Below are 26,595 nucleotides of genomic sequence, written 5' to 3'. Positions count from 1 at the left end.
ATGCCTCTTCTGTTTAGCAACCTACATTTGTAAGATAGTAACCATGGGTCAATTGTTCTGTCCATGGGTGGTGGTTTGAAAGAAATTGGCCCCTAAAAGGAGTGACACTCTTAGGAGGTATGGCCTTGTTGGAGGAAGTGTGTCATTGTGAGGGTATGATTTGAGGTCTCTTTTGCTCAAGCTTCCCTCAGTGTGACAGTCGACTTCCTGTTGCCTGCCTAGCGAGATGTAGCATTCTCGGCTCCAGCACCACATCTGCCTATGAGATGCCATAATCCCCATCATGATAATAATGGACTGAACCTCTGAAACTGTAAGTGAGCCATTCTAGTTAAATGTCTTCTTTATAAGAGTTGCCGTGGTCATGGTGTCTTTTCACAGCAATAACTCCCTAAGTAAGACACTATGAAAAGGAGAATAGTTCTTTCTAGGTACTTTGTAAGTAGGGAGTACTTAATTATTCATTTTCTTCAACCATCCCACGTGGTAGAAGTCTATCTTTAGGAACTTCTGTTTGAGGTTATACAGCAAACTTGGTGGACAAATTTCATTACTTATAAACATAATTGAAGTATTCAAATTATACCAAAACAATACAGAAGGACAGGGAGGGAGGGTGGATGAATAATTCTAAGGATGTTTGAAGAGGCCATCGGGAATCATTTTGTAATTGCCTACAATGGCATATAATACACATAATACCCTAAATGAATATATGCCATTTGGGATAATAATGCTTTCACCAAGAGCCATAGATTGTCTAACAAAAACTCCAGTACCATGAGAAACCTCCTTTTAAGTTTTTGGTCTGGGGAGTCCAAGAGACTCCCAAAACAATATAGGCTATTGCTGTTGCTCTTCCCTGCCTTCCAGAAATTGAAGACTAGTCCCTATTGCTGAAGACACCACTCACTTTTGACACAGGACTTAGAATCGAAGCTGGAACTGATCTGAAAGCCTCCTCTGACAATTGCTTTTACCATACTAGAAGGTGTTATGTAAGCTGCCAAAAGCTAGCTGTGGTGCCTGTGAACTGTAACAATGACCATCATGGTGACACTCATATCTTAGTGGTAGCCAACAGCTGTCTAATTGGACTTAAGGTCTACTTTGACAGGAGAAAAATCATGCGTGATACTGTAAACTAGCCAGTTGCCCATGGCTAGTGAGGTCATGGAGGAGATCTTGGAGGAGAGCCTCCTGATGCCACTTTACTAAACCAGTGTAATTCCTCACTGCATGTGAAATACTTACCAAAGAAGCTTTCTTTTGCAGCAGATGGAGATTGTATTACAGAGAGTCATGACTAGTCAAAATACAGAGAACATCTGACCTTGGGGTATCCTGGTTGGCCCATTAGCAACATACCCTCTACACTTAAGGCTTAGGGAACATCAAGAAAGGGGGTGGAAAGCTTTTAGGAAGTCTGCTACAAGGAAGTCTTCTAGATATGACAAGGAAGCCACACCCATGGAATCTAAACAAGACCTGAACAATGACAACAGAAACTAACACTCCAAGGTGGATAGGGGAAATTTCACAGGCCTCCAACCTAGAAGAGCAGTCCAGGCAATTAACAACTGCTGAGAGTGGGAGAATTAGTCTTACTTAGAAGTGAGTCCTCCAATTGGTTATCCAGTACCAAGTAGTCAGTCCTAAAAATATATACATACAAGTAACACTAAACAGACTGAGCAGGGTGTATCGATATTTCTCTCTCCTCCACTCTCCCCTCCCCGCTCCGTGTTCCTTTATATTTCAGAACATTTTCTTTAATATTAAGAATGTCTAGAGGTTTGCTGTTAATATGTTTGTCCTGACTTTATAGTTACAGTAAGCAATAGTGCTTCTTGCAGTGGGAGGGTTGGCCTGCAGGTGGCCTCTGCCTTGTTGAAACAAGAGCCAATGACAGGTTTTTGACGTTTTTCACCCCTGTATTGAACTTTCTTCTTAGTTTTGTTTTTCTTTAACATATGTTGGAGGTCTGTAGCTAGAGTTTTCCTGTCTGGCCCACAGTCAGGACAAATCTCTCTTACCTGCCAGTCCCACAGCCGTCAGACCCAACCAAGTAAACACAGAGACTTATATTGCTTACAAACTGTATGACCATGGCAGGCTTCTTGCTAACCGTTCTTACAGCTTAAATTAATCCATTTCTATAAATCTATACCTTGCCACGTGGCTCGTGGCTTACCGGCATCTTCACATGCTGTTTCTCATCGTGGTAGTGGCTGGCAGTGTCTCTCTGACTCAGCCTTCCACTTCCCAGCTTTATTCTCCTCCTTGTCCCGCCTATACTTCCTGCCTGGCCACTGGCCAATCAGTGATTTATTTATTGACCAATCAGCAACACATTTGACATACAGACCATCCCACAGCAGAGGTCTTCAATTTCTTGAGTTGCTTTTGCTCCTCCTCAGGTTTTTTTTCAACTTGGATGTTGCTCTGTGTCTACTTACACTCCTGTGAGCTGCGTTGTGGTCTTCGCTTGTTCTGTGGTTTGAGTTGTGTCGTTTCTTGGAGCCAGCCTTTGACTGGGGGCTTCCCAAGCTAACATCCGCTCTTTAGGCAGCTGTGGCAGTAGCTTAGTGGAAGTGGAATAGTAGTTTGGAGACTGGGTTGGAAAGTTGGCCAGCTGACACTCAGTTAGCTAAGAATAAGTTCTGCTCTTTTGTTGCTTAGCTATATAAGTAGTGTTAATAATGTATATTTCAAAATAGCAGAAAGAATTTTTGCATATTTCACTACAAAAAAAGGAAATAAAATGTATAGATTAGGAAATAAGTTAATCTGTTGGCAGTCTATAAAATATGGAAGAACAAACAAAACTCTTGGAACTTATAAATGATTATGATTACAATAAGTATATGACATTAGTAGGGAGAAGTCAGTTGTTTCTCTGTAAACAGTGAACAAATGAAATCAGAAGTTCTTAAAAAGCTTTTGGTTCACATAAAATATTCACATATATGCTTAGAGCAGCTTTGATTGTAATTTCCCAAATGGAAACAACCAGTATACCTTTCAACAGGTAAGTAAAGTATAGTTCTTCCAGACAGTTACATATATTTAGAACAAAAACAAGAGATCCAGGTATCAAACACCATGGAGGAAATGCCAGTGCATAATACTAAACTGAAAGAAGTCAGATTGATAAATCTAGGTACTATGTGATTTCAACTGTGTGACATTCTGGAGACAGTATTTTCGGAGACAGTTAAAAAAAAATCAACGATTGCTATGTCCTAGTGAGGAAAGACGGGTGATTGGGTGTACAAGAGAAGTTTCAGTATAGTGGAATTTGTTCAGTACTGTGAGAATGCATAGAGGTCCTTAGACATTTATCATAAGCTGCAAAATTAACAGCAAGACTTAACTTTGAATGACAATGACGTGTGTCATAGTGGGTACATCAGTTTTAACAAGTGCTGCAGATAAAGATAATGGGGAAGGGGACTTTGTGTATGAGGGGCAGGGTTATATGGGAAGTTGCTGCATTTAAGGCTGACATTTCCTGTGAGTTGAAATCTAAAAACTTACTAAGACTTACTATGGTAAATAAGTTTAGAGGTACATTATTGCTAACTTAGAGGGAAGCGGGGAGGAGGAGAGAGATTCATGTGTTTACACGGTGTTTGTCTTCTGGTAGTCTAGAGTTACTCAGTTTATGTGTTTAGACCTCACCAACTTTTGAGAGTCTTTGGTCTTGCATGTAACACTTTGAGGGATCAGCCCTTTACTAGTGTCTGTAGTGTCTTGGCCCTTGCTGCTTCCTGAGTGAATCACCAGCAACAGCATGCCTTAGTAACAAATGGCACTGTATTTAGTTTTGCTTAAGGATTCTGTTCTTAGCTTCTCTCTGTGTCTGTAAAGGGAAGAATAAAGCTTTCTCTGAAGAAATTGGCGTTTCGGAAGGCCTGGTCCTCGGTGGCCTCCGTTGGCTACATCACCTGTGATCCAGTATGGTCCGCTCCCTTATTCCCCTACTGCAGCACCGGTTGCACTCTGTCACAACCCTTTGCCTGAGCTCCTTTGTCATGAGAACCTACAGGTTCTGGGTATTGATGGTATTGAATCTACTCCCGGTGCCCAGTATTGTAATATATGTTATATCACTAAACCTAGCTTTAGTAAGTCTTGGTTGTAAAACTAATTGATGACTTGATTGAATAAATACAAAAATACATGAATCACAGTAATAAAATGAAGCTTAACGAGGTTATTAGTGCAGTCAAGCTTATCTAGCTAGTAGGGTATCTATCTTAATTTAGGTCTCCTGACCCCAAATCATGTTCTTTTTTAGTTTATTCAGTTAGCAACTATCTGATCTTCAAGAACAGTGTTTCTCAACCTAAGTCATGACCCCTTTGAGGGTCAAATGACCCTTTCACAGGGGTTGCCTAAAACCATTGGAAAACACAGATATTTATATTATGATTCATAACAGTAGCAAAATTACAGTTACAAAGTAGCAAAAAAAAATTTTTAGTTGGGTCACCACAACATGTTATTAAAGGGCTGCAACCTCAGGAAGGTTGAGAACCACTGTTCTAGAAGCGTATGAGATGAGAGAGTGCGTCACGCTAACTTGTAAAATGTTAGATGAGTGCTTGTGATAGTGCATTGGCAGTAATGCCGTAGGGTAGGTGCTTTAACACCTACAAATAAACTCAGCCAAACCCATTATGTATTATCTAGCTTCAGTCCAGCTCTTAGGTGTTAGAGACAGCATCTGTTGCTCAGGAGTCAGTTTTGTCCAAGAGTCTTTGTTTTACTTTTCTGTTGCTGTGATAAAGCACCATGACAAAGGCAACTTGTAAAAGGAAGGGTTTATTTGGGGTTTATGGGTCCAGAAAGATAGGAGTATATCACCATTATGGTGTCATAGTGAGGATCTGTCTGGCTGGCATGGCACCGAAGCAGCAGCTGAGACCTGCCATCCCAATCCACAAACAGGAAGTAGAAAGCTCACGGAGAATGGTAGAGTATCTTTTGAAACCTTAAACCTGCCCTCAGTGACCCACCTCTTCCAACAAGGCCACACCTCCTAATCCTTCCCAAACAGTTCTTCCACCCTGGAACCAGATGTTCAAATATATGAGTCCACACGACCATTCGCATTCAAACTACCAAAATCTTTAAAGGGAAATATGGATCCTTTAAAAGAACAGGATTGAATGGTCGGTAAATAAAAGGAGAAGGGAATGATTGGAAGCTGAAATCTAATCAATACAGTTTGGTGTGTTAAAGTATTGAAGATCTTTGTGATGCTGAGGACTGGAAATAAAACTCAAAGTTAACAATTAGAAGGTCATTATTCTTAGTGAGAGATGTTTGAGTAAAAGCCACATGGTAATAGATTGGGGAAGAAGTGGAAATTAAAATCACAGAGAATGAAATTAGACATCTTTTTATTTGTTCTTTTCAGGATGAGTGTGAAGGAATAAAGGGTGAGACAGTTCAAAAAGAAGGAAAAGAGTAATTTTAAACGGGCAGGTTTTTGTTTGCTGTTATTTGTTAGTGTGATGTAAATAAATACATGTGCGTGACGTAGGTAGATAGCACTAAGTCAGAGATAGAATTTAAAGAGAAACTCCACTAGGAGGTAGGATCTTCGTGATATATTTGTCTGATATTTGGGAGTGAATGGTATGATCAAGATTGGAGTTTATTAGTCAGGGGAAAGTACACATGGTGTGGAGGACATAGAACAGGGCGCTAATGGCTGGAGAGATGGCTCAGTGGTTGAGAGCACTGGTCTTTCTTCCAGAGGACCTGGGTTCAGTTCCTAGTACCCAGGTGGCAGCTCATGGCTGTCTGTGGCTCCAGTTCCGGGGGATCCAACAGCCTCACACAGACATACATGCAAGCAAAACACCAAGCACATGAACTAAAATAAAGGAGATAAAAAAGCTCATAATTCTTAAAAAAAAGGCACTAAAATGTCCTAATCGTAACTGTGTAAGAGATTTTCGTGCCTTTTAAAGTTACTTTGTTCTAGAGATACAATCTGTAGTTAAGTTTAAAGATTAAAGTTTAAAACTATAAATTTTAAAATAAGGTACAAAGGTTTATTTTATCTAAAGAATTTCCTTTGTGAGGTTGAGGCATGGTTTATACAGGGTGAAGTCCATGTTTATAAATTATGAAGGAGTAAGATAAGATTAAAAATCAAAAGTCAGCCGGGCGGTGGTGGCGCACGCCTTTAATCCCAGCACTCGGGAGGCAGAGGCCGGCGGATCTCTGTGAGTTCGAGCCCAGCCTGGGCTACCAAGTGAGTTCCAGGAAGGCGCAAAGCTACACAGAGAAACCCTGTCTCGAAAAACCAAAAAAAAAAAAAAAAAAAAAAAAAAAAAAAATCAAAAGTCACAAAGGTTTAAGACAAGTTTTGACCTTAGTATTGTTCATTAGCTGTTTTAATGCTCTTGTTTAAAATGTTACTCAAAACACACACACACACACACACACACACACACACACACACACACAAACAAAACAAAACAACAAAACATAGCAAGAGTGTAGTCACTTTGGTAGTGGCTTGGTCTTTGTATTGAAATTCTTGACTCTGAAACTTAAATCAAAAAAAAAAGCAAGGGCTCTTTATTTCTCATGGTCTCTTCATTTGCCTTGTCTTTCTAGCCTGCCTCCAGAGGGTCTGGTAGGCTGTGTGACTGCACAGACTTGAAGAGAGGCTTATGATCTGCAGCTGTAGTCTCCCAAATCATTTTGTTCTGGTACATAGTCAAGGACAGGGGTAGGAGGAACAGGGTTGTTGTTCCAGAGATTCATCATGTGTGGAGAGATGGTTTTGTTAGGTGCTGAGAGTGGAGTTAGTGACCACACAGAGTTTCTAGAGGTAGAGTGGAAAATGGAGCACCATTCTGGTCTTGTAGTCTTTCCTGATGGTGTATTGGAAAAGGCCAGGCCAGTTCTTTTGTAACACAGCCTAACCATGTCCTGGTTTTAAAATGGTCTATTGGCTCTATGGTTCTTTGACTATTCCTGACTGAAGTAGTAGCTATAGTGGTTGTCAAGTTGGTTTCCCAGTTCATCATTTCTTTAAGAACTTACTAATTTTAATTCTAAAAGAAAGAGCTTTCTCAGGGCCAATTTGTTTATTCACTCATATCACATTGAGTTCACAGATTCATATTTTATTCTCTGAGTTATAATTTTATACATACTATATATAATACTCAGATCATGTCTTTGTGACATGGTCCGCATCATCTTGGCACTTTCTTAGCATATAGCGTTTAAATAAGGTAATGGGGTTTGAGTTCTTGAATTTAGTGTGGATTGCACTTGTAGGTAGAACAGCAGTGGGAGAAGGCTGCTTTCTTCCTGCTGCTGCTGTTGCTGCTGCTGCTGCTGCTGTGCTGCTTAGTGAGCATTTCTCACAAGGCTGTGTGCAGTGTGTGTCAGCCTTAACATACTTCTAAGGAATAGGTAGTATTAGTTCAAAACTAAAAGCAGATTCTTTTTTGAGGCAGGGTCTTTCTAACTGAGGACCTTGGCTTCAGAATGCCTCTTCAGATTGTATCCGAGAATATCTGTGGTTTATGTTGTGTGTGGGAAAAGGATACCAAGAGTGTTATTACAGGTGGCAAAGCAGCACAAAGCCCTTCTGAAGCCCTGTGACCTTTAAGCTGAGTTTCATTAGCGAATCACCACACGGAAATAGATTCCTGCTGATAGTACAGTATTTATGTGCTGTAAGATGGTGGACTGGAACAATAGTGTCATGTATGGATCTGTGACCTGACTTTTCTCCTGATGATGGTTGTACAGGTTTTGAGTAATATGTGGAGTCTGTGATGATCTTGTTCAGTACCAAGGAGAAATTTTACAGATGTAAGCTTTCTTATAACCCCAGGCTTAACCAGCTTACAGAAATTCCTTTAAATACAGAAAGCTCTTTATTACGTCATTATGTCCTACATTAGAAACAATGTTCCTTTATCTTTCTTGTAGAGATCTTGGGGGAAGTGCAGATTAGTAAAAAAGAAAGTGAAGAAAAAGAATTCAAAATTTTCAAGAATCCATTCTACCTATTTTGTTTATTAGCAGTCATTTTGAAACAACCTTTTGTCTTATTGAAAATTGAAATAATGGAGATTGAATAGTCATTTTTAAATAACCCTATGTCTTATTTAAAATTGGAGTAACTGGGCCTGGTGATGTAGCTTAAAGGTAATGGCATTTACTGTAAAGCCGAGAGACTTGCATTCAATTCCTGGAACCCACATACAGATAGAAGGAGAAAACCAGCTCCATCAAGGCATCTTCTGCCCGCCACATGTGTGCCATGACTGGTGCATGTCCATACCTACCCATCACACAGAAGCACGCATGTATGCACACACTAAATAAACATAAAGAAAGAAAATTGGGGTAATATGATTCACTTCTCAAGTCTTTTAATTTCTTTAGGTCTTTTAATTTTATAGTCTTTATAGCCTTTTAATTTTAATGTTCTTTCAAAACACTTTAAAATGCTTACATTCTGTTATAATGATATAGCATGTTTATTCTAGTTTGGATTAATAGGCTTTTTCTAATTTTCTCTTAATAGGACATTGTGAGTAATACCTTTGTAAGAATTCCTGTTTTTTACTGAGGGATCTGGATGCAGAGATCCATGACTAGGCCCCGGGTGGATCTCTGGGAGTCCAATTAGCGAGAATGAGGAGGGTTTATATGATCGAGAATTGCTGAGACCAAGGTTGGATAAAGCACAGGGACAAATAGCCAAACGAATGGAAACACATGAACTATGAACCAATGGCTGAGGGTCCCCAACTGGATCAGGCCCTCTGAATGGGTGTGACAGTTGATTGGCTTGATCTGTTTGGGAGGCATCCAGGCAGTGGGACCGGGTCCTGTGCTCATTGCATGAGTTGGCTGTTTGAAACCTGGGGCCTATGCAGGATTGCTTGGCTCGGCCTGGGAGGAAGGGACTGGACCTACCAGGTTGATCTCAGTCTGCGGGGAAGGCTTTGCCCTGGAGGAGATGGGAATGGGGGGCGGACTAGGGGGAAGGTGAGGGGGGTGGGAGGGGGGAGAGCAAGGGAATATGTGGCTGATATGTAGAACTGAATTGTATTGCAAAATAAAAATAAAAAAAAAAAAGAATTCCTGTTTTACCTTTGAGTAGTTTTGTAGGGCATAATATTAAAATGGGAAATGTTAGTTTGAAATGTGTGTTATAGTGGTCCCCTCTTTTCTTTTTATTTTTAGTGTTTTTGTTTGGTTTCTTTAAGACAGGCTCTTTGTACAGAGCCCAGTTTGGCTGTGTTGCTAGCTGGCCCACGCCATCCATGAATCGGTGATTGTTCCGCCTCAGCCTCCCGAGGGCTGGGCCTGTAGTGTGCTCCTTCTCTCCTAATTCCTTTAGTTTGTAAAAAGTGACATTTGCTTAGCTTAAAAAGTATATGCAGCAGAAGTACAGAGACACAAGCAATCTAGGCCCCCAAATCTCATCAGCCAGAAAAACCTATGTTTACATATAGACAGATTCGAGTGATTTTCTGAGCGGGGTTATTTTAAAAATAAAAGTATAAATATGATTGTGGTGTTTGAAGAAAATGGCCCCCAAGAGGAGTGGCACTAATGGGAGGTGTGGTGTTGGAGTAGGTGTGGTCTTGTTGGAGGAAGTATGTCACTGTGGAGGTGGGCTTTGAGGTCTCATATATACTCAAGCCACACCCAGTAAGACCATGTCCTGCTGCCTGCAAGATATAGAACTCTAGTTTCTTCTCCAGTACCATATCTGCCTGCACACTGCCATGTCCTATGATGATAATGGACTGAACCTCTGAACTGTAAACTAGCCACCTCAATGAAACATTTTCCTTTATGAGACTTGCAGTTGTCATGGTTGTCTCTTCATAGCAGTAGAAACCCTAACTAAGACAGTGGTCTTGTTTGAATTTTACAGCAAAAGGGAAAACCTGAATTACTCAAATCTCAGTCAAGGTTTCTTTATCATGGCCTCTTGTTACTGCCTTTGTTTTGAGACTGGATCAGGCTGGCCTTCAACTCATAGTTACTCTGGCCTCTGCCTCTCAAGATCTGGGGTTAAAGGCATGCTCCACCATGCCCGGCCACCACAGAAGTCTTAAATTGTGTAAGATTTCACTAAAATTAAGAAAAGAGTTTAGAGATGGGTGGTGGTGGTGCACACACCTTTAATTCCAGCACTCAGGAGGCAGAGACAGGTGGATCTCTGTGAGTTTGAGGCCTACCTGGTTTACAGAGTGAGTTCCAGGAAAGGCACAAAGCTGCACAGAGAAACCCTGTCTCGAAAAACCAAAAAAAAAAAAAAAAAAAAAAAAAAAAAGCTTAGAAAAAAATCATAAGAAATCAGAGTAAAATTTGAAACTGCATGGTGAAGATTTAAATATTAGAGATCAAATCTCTATATTGAAAGGCAGAGTGATAGAAATACTTTTATCTATTCCCCAAGTTCTGGTATTTGTATTGTTTTTAGGTGTGTTTCTCAGTTTACTAGACTTGCTTTTTGTTTACCAGAAGTTAACTTAGTCTTTAGTTCTGTATTTAGCCTTGGTTCTACATTTAAAAAATGACATAACTTTTCTGTTTCTTTAGTTTTTGTTTTGATTGCTTCTTTGCTTGCCTGTGTTTCATCCTGAAGCAGTTTTATTGTAAGGACAGGAAAACACTGCTATGTGTTCCTTGACTGCTTTTATGTTGGAAAATATTCCGCTTAGTGTTATGTTTGGAAGTCAATTTGGTTGGTTCAGGTTTAAAAAATCATAAAATTATGAAGCATTTCCAACATAAAAATATAGAATAATATGAAAGACTTCATGCCATGGGAACAGCTGGTGATGGTGTTTTGTTGTGTTGTTTTAGGTCACCAACATTTCTCCACCTCCCCAAATTCCAAGCCGTACACGTCTCGCTTTGTCTCTCTTCCCTCCAAGTGACCCTAAAGTTCCCCCTGTTTGTGTACACTTTCTTTACTTTTATTGATTGCAAAATGTTTTTCAGTGCAATGTATCCTTTAAGATTAGATTATATGAATTGCATTTGTTACGTTATTTTGGTGCTTCATTCTTTTAATCTTTACTTTTAATTTATGGGTATATGTATTTTGCCTTCATGTATGCCTGTGCACCGTGTTTGTGCAGTACTTGAGGCCAGAGGAGGGCCTTGAATCCCCTGGAACTGGAGTTAAGACCGCTGTGAGTGGCCATGTGGGTGCAGGCAATTAACCTGGTTCTTCTGGAAGAATAGCCAGGATTGCTAGCCGTCTCTCCGGCTCCTAGCCTAGATGTACTTTTTTTTTTTTAATTTAGAGATTTATTATTAAGTATGTGTATGTGTGTGTATCTGTGTGAATATGTGTTCAAATAAGCCCTTTTTCCCTTAAGCTGTCTTTTTTTTTTTTTTTTTGTCCAGAGCTGAGGACTGAACCCAGGGCCTTGCGCTTGCTAGGCAAGTGCTCTACCACTGAGCTAAATCCCCAACCCCCCTTAAGCTGCTTTTACAAGTTATTTTATAATAGCAGAAGGAAATGAAACTAGGAGAGTATGCTTTTAAGATTTATCCATTACAATTACTACACATTTAATTTCCCAATTTAAGTTGTGAATTCTGTTATATAAATTAAGGAATATTATATAACAATTTACATGGTATAGTATATGACAATATATGTATGTATAATATGTAACAGTGGTATATTTATATAATAATTTACTCATGACATAATTGGCTATATAGTTTCTTGCTGTTTTGAAAAGTGCTACCTTGAGCATGCCTCTGTGTGTCTTTAAGTGTAAGAATTTTCAGGTGTTGACATCTAGAAAATACAATCATGGGTTATGTACACATCCAGTTTTACTCCAAATTACCAAATTTTCTCCAATATGGTTAAATTAATTTTACCCTTACTAGTGGAAGTTGATGTCTGTTGTTTCCATTGTGTAGTTTTATTTTGTTTTATCTGAGACAGGGGTCTCTCTAGCTCTGGCTTGGCTGCAACTCCTTATGTAGACCAGACTGGCCTTGAGCTCAAGTCTTCCTGCCTGTCCCCTGAGTGCTGGGATTAAAGGCATGCACCACTCCTGGCCCCGATGTACAGTTTTTCTAGCAACATTTTATTTTTGCTATTAATACTACTTCTGTGTTATTTTATTCAATAAAATTTGTTTTTTCCCCAGAGGTATTCTTGCTAATTTGTATGAAAACATTGCCTCTTTATGACCAACTTACTCTTTTATCTCTATGTTCTTTGATAGTATATGTTTCCTGAATGAGTAAGGTCATATCTATGGATGGTATTTGTGGCTGTTCAGTGCTGTAAGTCATTAGTGCCTTTTCCCTCAGTGTGTGAAGAGTACTAGGTAGTCTGTCCTTAATCCAGGGACTGGCTATTTTCTGATTTCCCACGGCAGAGGGTGAGTTTTTAAATGTGTGTGTGTCTGTGTATTCGTTGTTTGCCTATGGTAAGAATCATCTCCAGTAGAGTTATTTTTTATTTTTATTTTTTCAAATCTATTTATTTATTTATGACATAAAATTTTTTTGGAATTTCACTTCATGTGTCTCAGTCCCACTCACTTCTCAATCTTTCCATATCTACTCCTTACCCTTGCAGCATGCCCCCCAGAAGAAACCCCCCCCCCCAGAAAATGAATTAAAAACAAAACAAAAAACCCACCTTGATCTTCCGTCTTCCCAGCCCCTCTTCATCCATCCTGGTGGCACTGGGAGCTGTGGTGTGTCATATAGTAGACCCTTTTGTCCAGTCAGCCCCACCGGCAAAGTGTTCATTACAGCGAGTCAGTGGCCTGGTTCGAGGCCTCTGGCACACCATCTTCACTGGACCCTTACTGAAACTGCTGTTTCCTGAGTCGTGGAGATCCTGCAGTTGGTTGTCTTTCTGCAGGACCAGTCCCTTCACACACTCCAGCAGGTCATAGATGGGGTAGAAATGATAGGGTGGGCTAACCCGAGACTTAGGATGTGGGTCTGGTGGTAGCTGAGCAGGCCAGTCAAGGCCACTGGGATCGGCTCCCTCAGGTGAGAAGTAAAGCCAGCTCTCCTAGGCCTATGCCATTGGAGGTGGCTCTCCTGTGCCTATGGTGAGGGGTAGGGCCATCTCTCCTGCTGCAGTGTTTCATGAGGGGCGGGGTCAGCTATCCCAGGGCCAGTGAGGGACAGGGCCAGTTCAGCATGTCCCTCCAATTCCAACATGCATGATTCCTATGACTGCTTGTAGGAGTACAGACCCCAGCTACAACAGGAACATGGATCCAGCCATGGCCCTTGGCAGCAACTTTGGCCGGGATGTCACCGTGGCCCTGGTGGCAGCACAGGCCACCCAGATCAGTATAGCTCTTGTGGCAGCAAGGCCCTCGGACACCACCATGGTCTCAGGTGGCTGTCTAGACCCCAGACATCTGCACAGTCCCTGGTGGAAACAGGAGCCACAACATCATTCCAGACCCTGGCTGCTGCTGGGCCATGGACCCAGACATGGTCCACGGCATCAGCCTGGGCCCTGATGACACCATGGCCCCATGTGGCAAGCAGGCTATGCAGATCAGCCCCGGTGTTGGCACAGCCCTCAGACATCAGCATGGTCACAGGTTGCTGTCCAGACCCCAGGCATCCATGTAGCCTTTGGTGGCACCGTGGGCCGTAGACAGCAATTCAGAACCCGACCGTGGTAGCACCACGGACCCAGACCTGGTCCTCTGTAGCAACCTGGTCTCAGATGTCACCATGACTTCAGGTAGCAGCTCAGGTCTAGTGGAGTTATTTTAAAGATGGATGCACAGAGTTAGAGTTTCTTCCTTCTTTCCTTTTTTTTTTTTTTTTTTTTTTTTTTTTTTTTGGAGACAGAGTTTCTCTATGTAGCCCTGGCTATCCTGGAACTCACTCTGTAGACCAGGCTGGCCTTGGCCTCGAACTCATCAGAGATCTGCCCGCCTCTGACTCTCAAGTGTTGGGATTAAAGGCATGTGCCACCACTGCCCGGCAAGTTTATTTCTTTAAAAAATTTTTTTAATGTGTTTTGGTGTTTGCCTACATGTATGTCTGTGTACCACATACATGCCTATGCCCATGGAGACAGAAGGTCCCTGGATCTTCTGGAACTAGAATTACAGACAGTTGTGAGCTGCCATGTGGGTATTGGGAATGGAACCTGGGTTCCCTGGAAGACCAGCCAGTGCTCTTAACCACTGAACCCTCTTTCCAGCCCCTGGAGTTTATGTTTAGTATAGATCTGTGGTTTTGGAAAACAGTATAATTTAGTAAATTTAGGAGGCAGGTAATTGCTTATGAGGTTACTATGATGGCTTCACGGTAGCTGAGTGATGAAATTTCCACATTTTACTCTGTACTGTACCGTGAGAATTGTAGCTAGTCCAAGATGTGTGCATACTACTCGATCTTGAGTTGTTCAGTATATATAACACTGAGTAAGCTCCCTGTTCAATTAGAGAAAACTTCTGGAAGTTTATGGACCTGTACATACCCTAGGCTCTGCTTCTTGCTTTATTGACTACTAAAATGAACAGAACCCACTTCCTAAACTTCTAGGCTTATATCTGATTAGGAAGACAGTAACATCCAGACAAGGTCTTTAACCCCAGAACCTCACGACCGCAGCCCAGACTCAGTGCTCCCTGCAAGAGAATGGTTACAATTACAGTTCACTAGCTCCTGCTCTGTTTGTGCCTCAGTAGCTCCTGCCCCCGACAGTTTTGCTTTAAAATCTTCTAGATTGTTCCGATTCTAATAGCTAAAAGAGATATATTCCAAGTCCAGTGACATCTGTTTGGATGTTTATCTATGCTCTAAGGTGTGCTGTCTCAGCTCTTCATTGAGAAATGTGCGCTTAGACAATTTTAGTCTTTGAACTTTACCAACTACCACTTTGCTGGCTTATTTTTAGTTCATGCAAATTAGAAACTTTCTGGAGGATATGTCAAAGTGTTCTTATTTAATTTGATTACAGGAACAGGAAAGGAGTAGAAGCTTTTATTACAAATTGCTGTTACTATTATATGATCAGTCCCTGTATGGAATAGAGTGTGTAAAGTCAGCATTGGAATCTTTTTAAAACTTGTGGGAGTCCAGCTCTGACCTGTCAAAGGGTTCTTGCGGGGAGGAGAGAGGAATGAGGAAGTATTAGATAGAAATATAGACGGAGACGACTAGAAAGACAGAGATACAGGATAGCTTTGGGAGGACCCTGGGTCAATACCCAGTCACCTCAAGTTTTATTCTAATGGGCTTTTTATACACTACCAAGGGGAGAGGCAAAAGACCTCCCCCTTTCAAGATCAAAGTGCACAATGTACAGCCAAGTGTAGACCCTTCAAAACACCTGGTAACCACGCCCCTGGCCAAATCATCTTATTATTATGCAGCCATGCTGGGTAAAGCAAGCTCAGATTCTCTGACCTTGAGTAATGCCTTACTAGGGAGCCTCTGTGGGCTCCCACAGAAACTCAACATTTAAATGGCTTTATAAAGCCAAACATTATTTTTTAAACTTTTTCCTTCTTAGAAAAAAATGTCTTATAGTATCTTTTCCATCTAGGTTTCTAAATTTTGGTTCTCAAGCCATTTAAGGAAGGGAAGCTTAAAAACTAGGATTCCTTGTATTGTTATTTCTAATATGTGATTTGATAGAAAGCGTGCCTGTCTTGAAGATGAGTGAGCTCTGTTAAATTTATATAGGTACATACCTTGATGTTTCCTTAATTGTGTGGGAGCTTTCCTTTTTTTGTTCTTAGTTATATGCTTTTGTGTGTCCTTTAATTAGGTTACCTTGTTATTTTAGCCAGTCTTTTTCCCAGGTACCCTTCCCAGAAGGAGGGCCTTGCTGGGTGTTGGGAGTGATTTGCTTTGCCAAAGGAGTTTGATGAGAAATATAGTCAGTGTCTGTCTATAGTCTAGATATAACTAATGCCCACCCAAAGTGCCATGGATCTGTAATGAGAAGGAAGCAACAGTCATATATTTTCCTTAATTGCTTAAAACTATAGCGTATCCACTAATAAATACATCTCAAAAACCTGCTTGAAGTGATGACATAGAATAGTGTGCCATGGACAGATGCTACACCAAACCTAGAGACTAGATTTCAAAAACTTCCATCTTTTAAAAGTAAACCCAAGTCTGACATGGTGGACCAGGCTTGGATCTCAGCCCTCAAAAGGCAGAAGCAGTGATACCAGAGTAGTTGGTTGAGAGCATGGCCCTTGGCAGCCTTTACAAGCTGGGCTCAGCCACCATCCCCAATAAACCACAAATGGAAGAGACAAGTAATGAAAAACAGGCAAAGGAGATTTGTTCAATTTGGCCATATTTTGAAGAGGAAACATTAAAGAGGTCCAGTGATCCCAAGTCTGTCTTTGGAGTCTTGGCATGTGGTTAACATTTAAACAGAGGGGGCAGGATGTGTGTGTCACTAAGGAGTCCTGGTCAAGGTACTCCATTGATCTTGTTTGTTTCCCTGCATGATGGTCTAAGACGTTGTCAGAACTGTCTGCCTCTCTTTGTAGGAGACAGATTCCTCTTCTGACTGGCACCAGGCTTCGGCCTTCTCCTTCTCGTGCGGTCCTTCTTCCCTGAGATTCCTGGGGAGATTTCAGTTCCCTGGGGATCATTGTTTTAATAGTGTCGTAGCCAAAGGGAAGTCACAAGTGTCTCTCTTCAGAATGTCTTCTTTCCTGCCAGAATGGTTATGGTAGGAGGTTAGGAGATCGAGGCCTGCTGGGGCTACATATTGAGATCCTGACTCCAAACAAACCAAAACCAAACATCAGAAAGTGAAATACAATTCGGTATAAAACTGAAAAATGGGAGACAATAAATAACTTCCCTGATGAACTGTGTAGACATTTCTGCCCTTTGTTGTGGTCTTTTCGTGCTGCACTGGTACGACGAGATTGATGAAGTCAATCTTGGAAAAGATCGTGTGGAGGCCGGTAGGAAGCAGTTCCCAGGATGGACTGTCACTGGGAGCTTGCTCTGGCCTCCCATCTGCTTCCCAGTCTTCGTGTTCACTGTGGAAAGAGTTCAGGATCCGGTGCAGGTAAAGTAAGGCACTGGTAAGCTGTGGAGTGCCCAGCAGCAGAGACCATTACATCACTTTACAGAGTAGGCAGGCTTTATCTACTGTTTCTAAAATATCTAAGGCAGACATTTCTTGAGGATGTTTTCCTGTCTTAGATGATTGACAGGCCCTGTTGGATTAACTCTTAGAGGAGGAGGCAATGGTATACCTTTGTTCTTTATCAGAAAGCTTGATGCTGTCCAGTAATCTCATAAGGTTTAAAGCTCCAGGAACCAGGTTTAGATAGTTATCAGTTAGTGACACTCCAGGCAGTTCCGAGTCAGAGATAGGATTCAGGTTCTAGTCCTCTGACCAGTGCTTAGAGTCCTGCTGTTCCTGTTCCTGGATCTGCCAGCTCCTGCTGCTGAGGGAGGGCTCATCCTTGGCGTCTTCCCCTCTGATGTCACCTAAGAGGTACCTCAGGTTAAAGACCGCGGGAGAAGGCTCCAGTTCAGCACAGGCAGCTGTTTTACTGGCTTTATTTATTTAGTTTTTTTTCCCTTTTTTCTTGTTCCCTTTTTCCCTCCTTAAAGACTAGGTCAGCAGTTGCTAATCATCTCTTAAGATCATATTGCCTGATTAATAAAGAAGAATAAATATACAGCAGATTTATGAAAATTTTCGTAGCTGAGGTCTGAGAGAGCTAGTATTTATTACTAATGTACACTAGTTTTACATGTTAATGGGTTTCAGTGTATACACATGCGTGTTTCCCACCTTGATCATATCTGCCTTCCCTATTGCTACCTTTCATTACCCTCCCCTCCTAAATGGTTTGTGGAGTTTGGTTGATAGAGCATTTTAAGCAGCATATGTTACTTAACTGAGGGGCTGAACATGAGTGCCGTACAGAGGGCAGGCATCTTAACATCTCCCAGATATTTATGCTGCAGCTTTAGCACATGAAAAGGAATTCAAGCAGAGGTGTCATTTTTTTTTTGAAAGCAGAAGTTTATATAAGATCATTACCCCACCTACATGCTTTCTTTGTTCTTTGGAAGGCTTTGAGATGAAAAAACTCTTCCATTCCTCTCCTTTAACTTAAGGAAGTCAGTGACTGGCTGGGAGGGACTTGAAAGTACAAGGGGTAGCAAGGCTTCTCTTTCATTTTATTCCTTCATAGTCTCCTTGTGACCGGGACCTCCAATGCATGTCCTCTTCATTTGAAGCAGGCTTGGAGAAGTGTTCCTGGAGGGTTACTTTTGCTTTCACAGACTAATCTCCACTTTTATAGATATCTTTGGTTAGTAAAACACATTGTGAATTACAGCTTCTTAAATTGTGGGAGTCCTGTCACTGAAGGAGGCACACAAGAGTGAAGTATGTGAGATGGTAGATCAGGAGGGCTGGGACAGTGTGGGCTACATAGAAAGACTGTCTCAGAGTCAGAAAAGAGTATGTGGGTTAGCTGAACACTGAGAGAGAAGAGAAAAAGAATTGAACGTAAATCAAGAGCCCTGTTTTTGGTCATTGCTTGGTGTCTTTAAAAAAAAATGGATTAGTAAACGGATACACAGGTCTGAAGCTCAGAAGACTCTAGTTTGGTAGTATAAATTTGATTGTTACCTGGCAGTGGTGGCACATGCCTTTAATCCCAGCACTCAGAAGGCAGAGGCAAGTGGATCTGAGTTCGAGGCCTCCCTGGTCTACAGAGCAAGTTCCAGGACAGCCAGGGCTATATAGAGAAACCCTGTCTCGAAATTCCCCCCACCCCCCAAAAAATTATTGTCTATTCTATAATTATCTCACAAGCTTACTAATATCTTTCCCTTTCATTTTCTGGAAAAGATAGGTACCTTTTCTTATTTGCATTAGTTAGGCACATTTTTGACTGGTTACAGTTCTGTATTGTACCATTTTCAACAATAAACAACGGAGCTGCTCTAACAATCTCTGATATAGTGTATGTTGGAGAAACCCTTTTTTTTTTAAATAGGGAATAGTGTGTATCTTAACATTTTTGCTTCTGAGACATGTGAAACTAGCAGTTCTAGGTTCCATTTTACTGCATTTTATTTTATTTATTAAAAATGTTAAAGCAGGCTCTCAGGTGTGGTGGTGCATGCCTTTAATCCCAGCATAGCGAGACCCTGTCTCAAAAAACAAACAAAAAATGTTAAAGCTTACGTTAATTTAAATATGGGGTAAAAATTTTCAGATAACAAGAATGCTTCTCCTAACTTACAACTGTTCTTGTGTACTGTTTTAGAAGTTTGAATTGTTCTTATGTGTTACAGTATTATGTCCTCGTCTTAAAATCCAGTTATACCCTATACTCTTCTACAGATTTTTTTCATTCATAAGAGTAGACAGCAGCAATGTGCTGGTTAGTGCATGTGTGTGTGTGTGTGTGTGTGTGTGTGTGTGTGTGTGTGTGTGTATGCGCGTGCATGTGGTTTTTTTTTTTTTCAACTTGACACAAGCAAGGGTCATTTGAGAAGAGGAAACTTCAGTAGAGAAAATACTTTCATCAAATTGACCTGTAAAGCAAGTCTATGAGGTATTTTCTTGATTGAGTGATGTGGGAGAGCCCAGCCTGCTGTGGGTGGTGCCACCTGGGGAGATAGTCTTGGATGCTATAAGAAAGCAGGCTGAGCAAGCTATGGAAAACATGCCAATACAGCATCGCTCCATGGTCTCTGCTTCAGTTCCTGCCTCTAGGTTCCTGCACTGACCTCCCTTGATGATGGGTTATAACCTGTGAGGTGAAATACCCCCCACCCCCCATTTCTTGTGCTTAGGGTGTTTGACAGTAATAGAATGCAAACTGACACAAGCAATTTCAAGATGAAAACAAAACATCTGCTTTTGCTAGCAGACAGCTCAGTTGTTTGATAAAAGCCCTGCTGACCCTGATTTTAAGCAGATGTGCAAGCTGGCTAGGTGATGAGACTTAAGCCTCCATGTCCGTAGAATACAAGTGTATTCTGTTTACCAAGACAGGTTTTTACTCACAGAAAATATTTTTATGTTAGAAATGTGAAACCAAATTTCAGTGCATATTTAAAGCAAGATGCTGAGAACTCGGTACATTTGCTTGTTTGCAGGGTGATGCTTATGAACTAGTTCCTGCTTATAGTTTTTGTTTTACCCTATACTGATTAAATCATTAAATTTTTTGTTCATTTTTGAAATGTTATTTTTCTTCCTTTTCCTGAATATCTTTAAAATTTAAATAATCTTTAAGAATTAGCTGGTGAAGAGAACAATAAGTTATTACATTAATTTTCTTTCTCTTTTTTCTTTAGCTTCACAATGAAGAAGATAATTCAGAATCATCTGCTGTAGAGCAGCCATCAACTTCTAACTCCACAGCACCGACTTCGGAAGCTGCTTCTTCAGCACCAGCACTGGAAACGGACTCTTCTCCTCCACCTTACAGTAGCATTACTGTGGAAGTACCTACAACTTCAGGTGGGAATGTAGTCATGATCACTACATCCTCTTCTTTCTGACAGGATGGTTTTGTGTAATTATCAAGTCTTTCAATGAGGTGATTGCTTTGTTTTGTTTTGCTTTATAACCCAGGCTGGCCTGGAGCTTACTGTGTAGCCCAGGCTGGCCTAGAATTCATAATCTTTGTGCTTCCGCGTCCAAGTGACTTGTGCTCCGAGTACAAACATGTGCCCTTGCACCAGCTTATTGAATGAACTTTGAAGCGAATACATGCACACATATAATCACACTTGTGTATACATACACACACGTCTCTCTCTATACACAAACATAATATGTTTGTGCTCATATATTCATAAGATTGTAATGGAAAGCTGATAATGAAAAGAGTGAGTCAGAATGTGGTGGGTGTGGGTGAGCATATGTATGATACGAATGCTCGTATCCAAGTCAGAGATCCCCGCTTGCTGCTGTTTGTCCTCTGTGTCAGGTCATCCTGCTCAGTGTGTAATTTCTCAGCAGTGTTCAGCGGGGCACATGATAATTTATATACGCCCATGTTTTATATACTCTGTTTTTATAGTTGTATGATTCTGTTTACTACTGTAGTCTTCCTGAGTACTGTAATAATTTCTAAAAGTGTCTATAAGGTCTCTTTCACATTCATTTGAAGTATTGATTTTAAGAATTAGTTACTGAAAAACATTGTAACAGAAGAAAACACCCCTTCATAAGTTGGGGCTGTAACTCCTTGGTAGAGTGCTTACATGGTGGTGTGCATGAGGGCCTTGAATTGATCACCAACACCACAAACACAAGCAAAGCCTTCATTACATTTTCTTCCCTGTTTCTTGGTGAAGGTTGACTCCGTGTGGGAAGCTCATGCTAACTTTGTCCACTTACCATTTTTGTATTTGTAACCTGTAAAAAGACCAGGCACTTGAAGTTCATTGACTTTTCAAGGCAGTTTTTGGAAGTAGTCTTCTGAGGTCCTCCATAATAAAGTTAGTGTGTTGGTTTTATTTGTTAGAATGCTTATTTTATCAATGCTTGCTTAGTGCTTCTTGATAAGAACTTGCTAAGAATTGGGGCTTCTAAAGCTCTGCCAACAGGGCCGCTGCTCTGTTGCTGCTACCAAGCCCTTTTCTGCTGTCTTTGCTATGTCAGTAAAAGGCTCTGATTGGCTAGAAATGGTTCTCAACTGGTGGGTCGTGACCCCTGTGAGGTGGACTGGCCCTTTCACAGGAATCAACTAAGACCATTGGAGAACACAGATAATTATATTATGATTCATAATAGTAGCAAAATTACAGCTATGAAGTAGCAACAAAAATAATTTTTAGATTTTCAAAAATTGATCCATCTTTAATTTTTGGAATGAACTGTCGTGCCATGGCTTCATCTCTTCTGGATATGGTATGTGAACACTTTAGTAGAGCTCGCACGGCTTAATGGGACCTAAAGCTTTGTATACTGTCTTTGTAGTTTGACTACAACATAAAACAAACTGAGAAGCTTCTGGTTTTCTGTGATCTGGAGTAGATAATGTAGCATATAATTTTTAAGGATTAGATAAATTTCAACTAAGATGAGTCTGATAGTTGAGTGTTCATTTATTGTTGCACTATCCTCTGTAGAGGTGAGTCTTTGCATAGTTGAGTGTTCATTTATTGTTGCACTATCCTCTGTAGAGGTGAGTCTTTGCATTCGTTTACAACTCTGGCTAACAGGATACTCAAGACTTTAATTAACCACAAGAACTGAGTAATTCTAGACTTGGAGTCTCTTTAGTGAAAAATTATTGATAATATTTTATTGGTTTCTTAGTTATGTGTTAAATATGATCTTTTCCTAGTTTTCTGTGGCATTGTATTCTCCATTAGCTCATTTTATGACTTTTTTTTTCTAGATCTGAGTAGCATCAGTAATAATATGTGACATTTGTGTTTCATGACACATTGCTCTTAGATGCTACTTCCCTCTGTAATACCATTGTGTGCATGGGGAAGTCAAGCTCCATAGCATGTCAGTGCCTGGACTAAGGACACAGTCTTTGAGAGACTGGGAAACGGAGCTCCCAGACTTCAGTCTTGTTGAGAAGCCTGTGTACAGAGTAGAGAATTAAATTGTCACAGTTGATGCTGGAGCTGGAGATGTCTCAGCTTCTGTTAATGGCTTGGTTCTTTTCTATGTTGAATATTAAAAGATTTTCAAGGTTTTACATGCTGTTGATAGAGAAGATTATGTCTTCTTGGATGATGTGTTCTATTTAAATGTATAATTTCAATGTTATTGTCTTAGATTAATAATTGTGTTTTCATTTAGATTTTGCTTCTCAATTGTACTGTTACTACCAGTTTCTGTCAGTAGATTAGAAATGACCTCGCTTCAGATTCTTAGCCTATGTTGATAACTTATTTTTTTCTTAAAACCTCTATAGCTGAAAATATAATACTAAAATAAAAACTTTTCATATTGGAGATGCAAGAAATTCTGTTACAGAGAAAATTATAAGCTAGTGTAGAAAAATATCAAAATATTATAGTTATAGTTAGAAGAAATTCTGTGTTCCTCAGTGTTTGACATTGCTTTTAGAATCTACGTTTTCCACAGTCATCTTTCTGCTGTAAACGTTATCAGTTCATGCTGAACTTAACTTACACTAATTATATTAGAAATATGTTCTGTATTTTTATTTTTCAAAATGAGCAGTCTATACTTACTATTTTACTATAGTTTTTGCCAATCATTTCTCAAAAATGCTTTAAAAATCAGAGACAGAAATTGTTAATGAAAATCTAGAGAACTATATGGATATTGGGGAAAGTGAAGGAAAAGGAGGTGAGAATGAGAAAGACTAAAAGTCCACCAGTCTTTAAGCAAAGAGAATATGGAATTTTCGTAAGAGATTAGGGTAGCTGCTGAAATTAATGTAGAAAAATGACCCTGTATTGTTCCTCAGAGCAGAGGACTCTGGGGATGCCCCTTCTGTGTGATTGAGACTCACAAGTCACGTAGTTTTCCTGGATCTCAGTGTTGCTAACAATGTATAGAGAAGACAGACACCATGGTCAGCACTACATAGATGCTGTGATTACTAATTTCTAAAGGCTTTTCTTTGATTGGTTTGGGTGTGAAATGGTGAGTGCATGAGCTGCTTTGTGTAGCCTGGTGAGCACATGGAAGATGTTACATCCTGTGAGAGTCTCACCTCCTGCTCCAAAGTTCCTTTCAAATTCTCATTTTTGCATCAGTGAGGTGCCTCAGGAGATAGTGCCATTCTTTGAAGACCTAAGTTTGGTCTCAAGAATCCACACAGCTGAAGGGGAAAATGTACTTGCACATACAAAATCAATGAATGTTCAAAATGCTCAATCTTGAGCCCTTTTTGAGTTGGAATTACCTTTAGATGGTATTTGTCATCCCATCCTCTTTATAATAAATTTAACAAAAAAAAAGATAATAAAAGTTTAGCAGTGTTTTGTGTTATATACCTTACAATACAGACCTACAATAGCAATAGTAATCTTTAGTGTCTTATTGTAAGTTATTAAAGTATGACCATGGCTATAAAATCGTATTAAATTCTAATGATTTCCTTTAAATATCTTGTTTCTCTTTAGATACTGAAGTTTACAGTGAGTTTTACCCCGTGCCACCTCCATACAGTGTTGCTACCTCTCTTCCTACGTATGATGAAGCTGAAAAGGCCAAAGCTGCTGCCATGGCAGCTGCAGCAGCGGAAACACCTCAAAGAGTAAAGCCATCGTTTGTTTGACAGTGTTTTTGTGGCTTTCTGTAAAAAGAATGTAAAAATCGTTCTGTGGGTAGGAGTGTGTGTAGTCTTCCTGTTGCTGTCTCTGTGTGTCAGTATCGGTCACATTACACTCTATAGATAAATTCGCCATCTCTGGTCCTTGACGTCCTCACTTTCTGTTGATCTTCTCTATGCCCTGCCTCAGCTTACGGCATCCTAGAACTTATTTTTTCAATACATTTGTCACGTCCTCATTTGATTTCAGACATACCAGACACTGACTTTTTCAATGTCCGAGTCGGCTCACTCTGATCAGCACCACCCTCCTGGTTCTTTTCTTTCCTGTGGACCTCCTTTCCACTGATCTCTTTCCTGCCCATGGACCTGTTTCTCCTGAGAGAGTTCAGATTTCATGGTCTTATCATCAAAGCTACATTGTCTTATTTTCTGTTCCTGTTTGCTTCTCCTTTTATCCATCCTCAGTGTATCATTTACTCCTCCCCTTTCATATATTCATTTACTCTTAATAATTAAATAAATAACTCGATACGTCTTTATTATCTCATTCCATCTGACTGCTGTGTGGGCTCTAGAACAGCATGCAGGTTTGTTTGTGAGAAATGATAGGGCTCAAGGCTAAGGAAGCAAAACCTTGTGTAGTACTATTTCTTAACTATTAGAAGTAATCAGTGATAACAGATTTTACAAATAATTTCAGAGTTCTTTACATTTGTAAGCAAAAACATTTATATGTTAGTGCATTATTTTGTAAGCAGAAGGTATACTATACAAACATTATTTCATTTAGTATATTTTAGAGATTATTAGATGCTGTGGGCCGCAGGAATATATTATAAGAACTCAGCTGGTTATGGCAAAGCCACTACCTGGAGGAATCAGGGAATTCCTCCAGAGGAAGCCAAATCCCAAGGAGTTTTTGGTGTTACTTTGCTTGTTATATATCAGCTGTATTCTGTTATGAAAGTCATGTGTGCCTTCATAGTTTTCCCAATTGACTTTTCCTTAAGAAGGGCTAACAGTGTGGACTGATCACTCTCTGGACATACACATTCCAGGTATTTGGAGAACAGCCTCAGGAAAGGCTTTCTCTGGAATCAGATATCTCCCTTGGCCACTTTCAAGGACTAGCAGTAATAACAGTCTACATGCAAGTCTCCTCATTTAAGGTAAATTCCACAAGGAGACACCACCTAGGTCAGGTGCAATTCAGCTCGGACCCTCCTTTCTTACAGCCTACTAACTTTATAGACCGCTAACTCCTTGCCTAACCACTTCTAGGAATATTTAGATAACCTTCTGCGCTGACAACAATGCTCAGCCAGAACCCCAGTTCAAGCCTCCCTGTAATTATCATCATTAGCAGCATCCGGCCAGGTCCATCCCCAGAGGGAGGAGAATACTTTATCAGAGATACCTCTGTATTCTCTAAGAACAGACTTAACCATCCAGGCTACCTGTTTGAGAAGGCCTGGTGGATGTGCCAATTAAACTTTACTTCCTCCTTTCCCAAACCTTACCTCTGGTTCCAGATCTCCCTTTAACTATCACCAGAGGCATCTAGCTGTACACAGGTTGCCTAGCGACTGAGCACACTTTCCCCCACCCTGCAGAAAAACGGCAGATAGCTTGGACAGATAGGAGCCACAGGAAAAAAGAAGACAGTTTTATTTTCTCCCATTGACCTAGCAACTTATAGATTCTTAACATTTTCTACTAATCACGTTTAAGACTATAGTTGAGCACGTAAGATTCCCTCTTCTTAGATATTACCCGAATTTAGCCTTTAGTTAATTCATTTCCCCATTGGTCACTTCCCTTTGGGGTTGCAAATGATAATTAACGGTTATTGGCTCCCTATGTGATTCTTATCACCCCTCCGTTTGACCCTGGAAGCCTGGCTTTATATACCAGGACTTCCAGGGCACGGGGAGAGAGAGAAGAGAAAAGAGAATGGAAGAACTAGATGGGTAAGAACTTGAGAGGAACAAACTGGAGATGGGTAAGAACTAGATTGAAGGACTAGAAGAGAGGACTAGAGGAACGAGATGGAAGATGAGGAAGAGCCAGATGGGGAAGAACAAGTTGAGGAAGAACGAGATGAGGAGAGAGAAGGAGATGGGAGAAAAGATGATATGGGAAGGAACAAGATGGATGAGAACCTAGAAGGGGCAGAACTAGATGAAGGAATAAAATAGAACCTAGAGGGGACCGCAGACAAGTGTAGAGAGAAATCAGGCTAGAAATGAGCTAAATACGAGAGCAGAATATAAGCTTGTAACTGACTCAGAAGAATGAAGTATATGGACTAAGG

The 26,595-nt window shown here is 40.5% G+C and overlaps 1 protein-coding gene across 1 annotated transcript in view; it reads left to right on the top strand.

Moving 5' to 3' along the window:
* Ndfip2 (Nedd4 family interacting protein 2) overlaps positions 1 to 26,595 on the top strand; it is a 52,854-nt gene that overhangs the window by 11,257 nt on the left and 15,002 nt on the right. The window contains exons 2-3 of the mRNA XM_052732524.1: positions 20,359 to 20,524; positions 24,130 to 24,263. Of these exons, the coding sequence (XP_052588484.1) occupies positions 20,359 to 20,524; positions 24,130 to 24,263 (300 nt within the window). The remainder of the gene's footprint in view (positions 1 to 20,358; positions 20,525 to 24,129; positions 24,264 to 26,595) is intronic.

The sequence above is a fragment of the Peromyscus californicus genome, unplaced genomic scaffold (assembly GCF_007827085.1).
Source record: "Peromyscus californicus insignis strain IS unplaced genomic scaffold, ASM782708v3 Scaffold_12__1_contigs__length_115047231, whole genome shotgun sequence".
In the NCBI taxonomy this organism is placed as follows: Eukaryota; Metazoa; Chordata; class Mammalia; order Rodentia; family Cricetidae; genus Peromyscus; species Peromyscus californicus.
The sequence above is the reverse complement of the archived record's forward strand: the minus strand, read 5'-3'. Positions and strand labels throughout refer to the sequence as shown.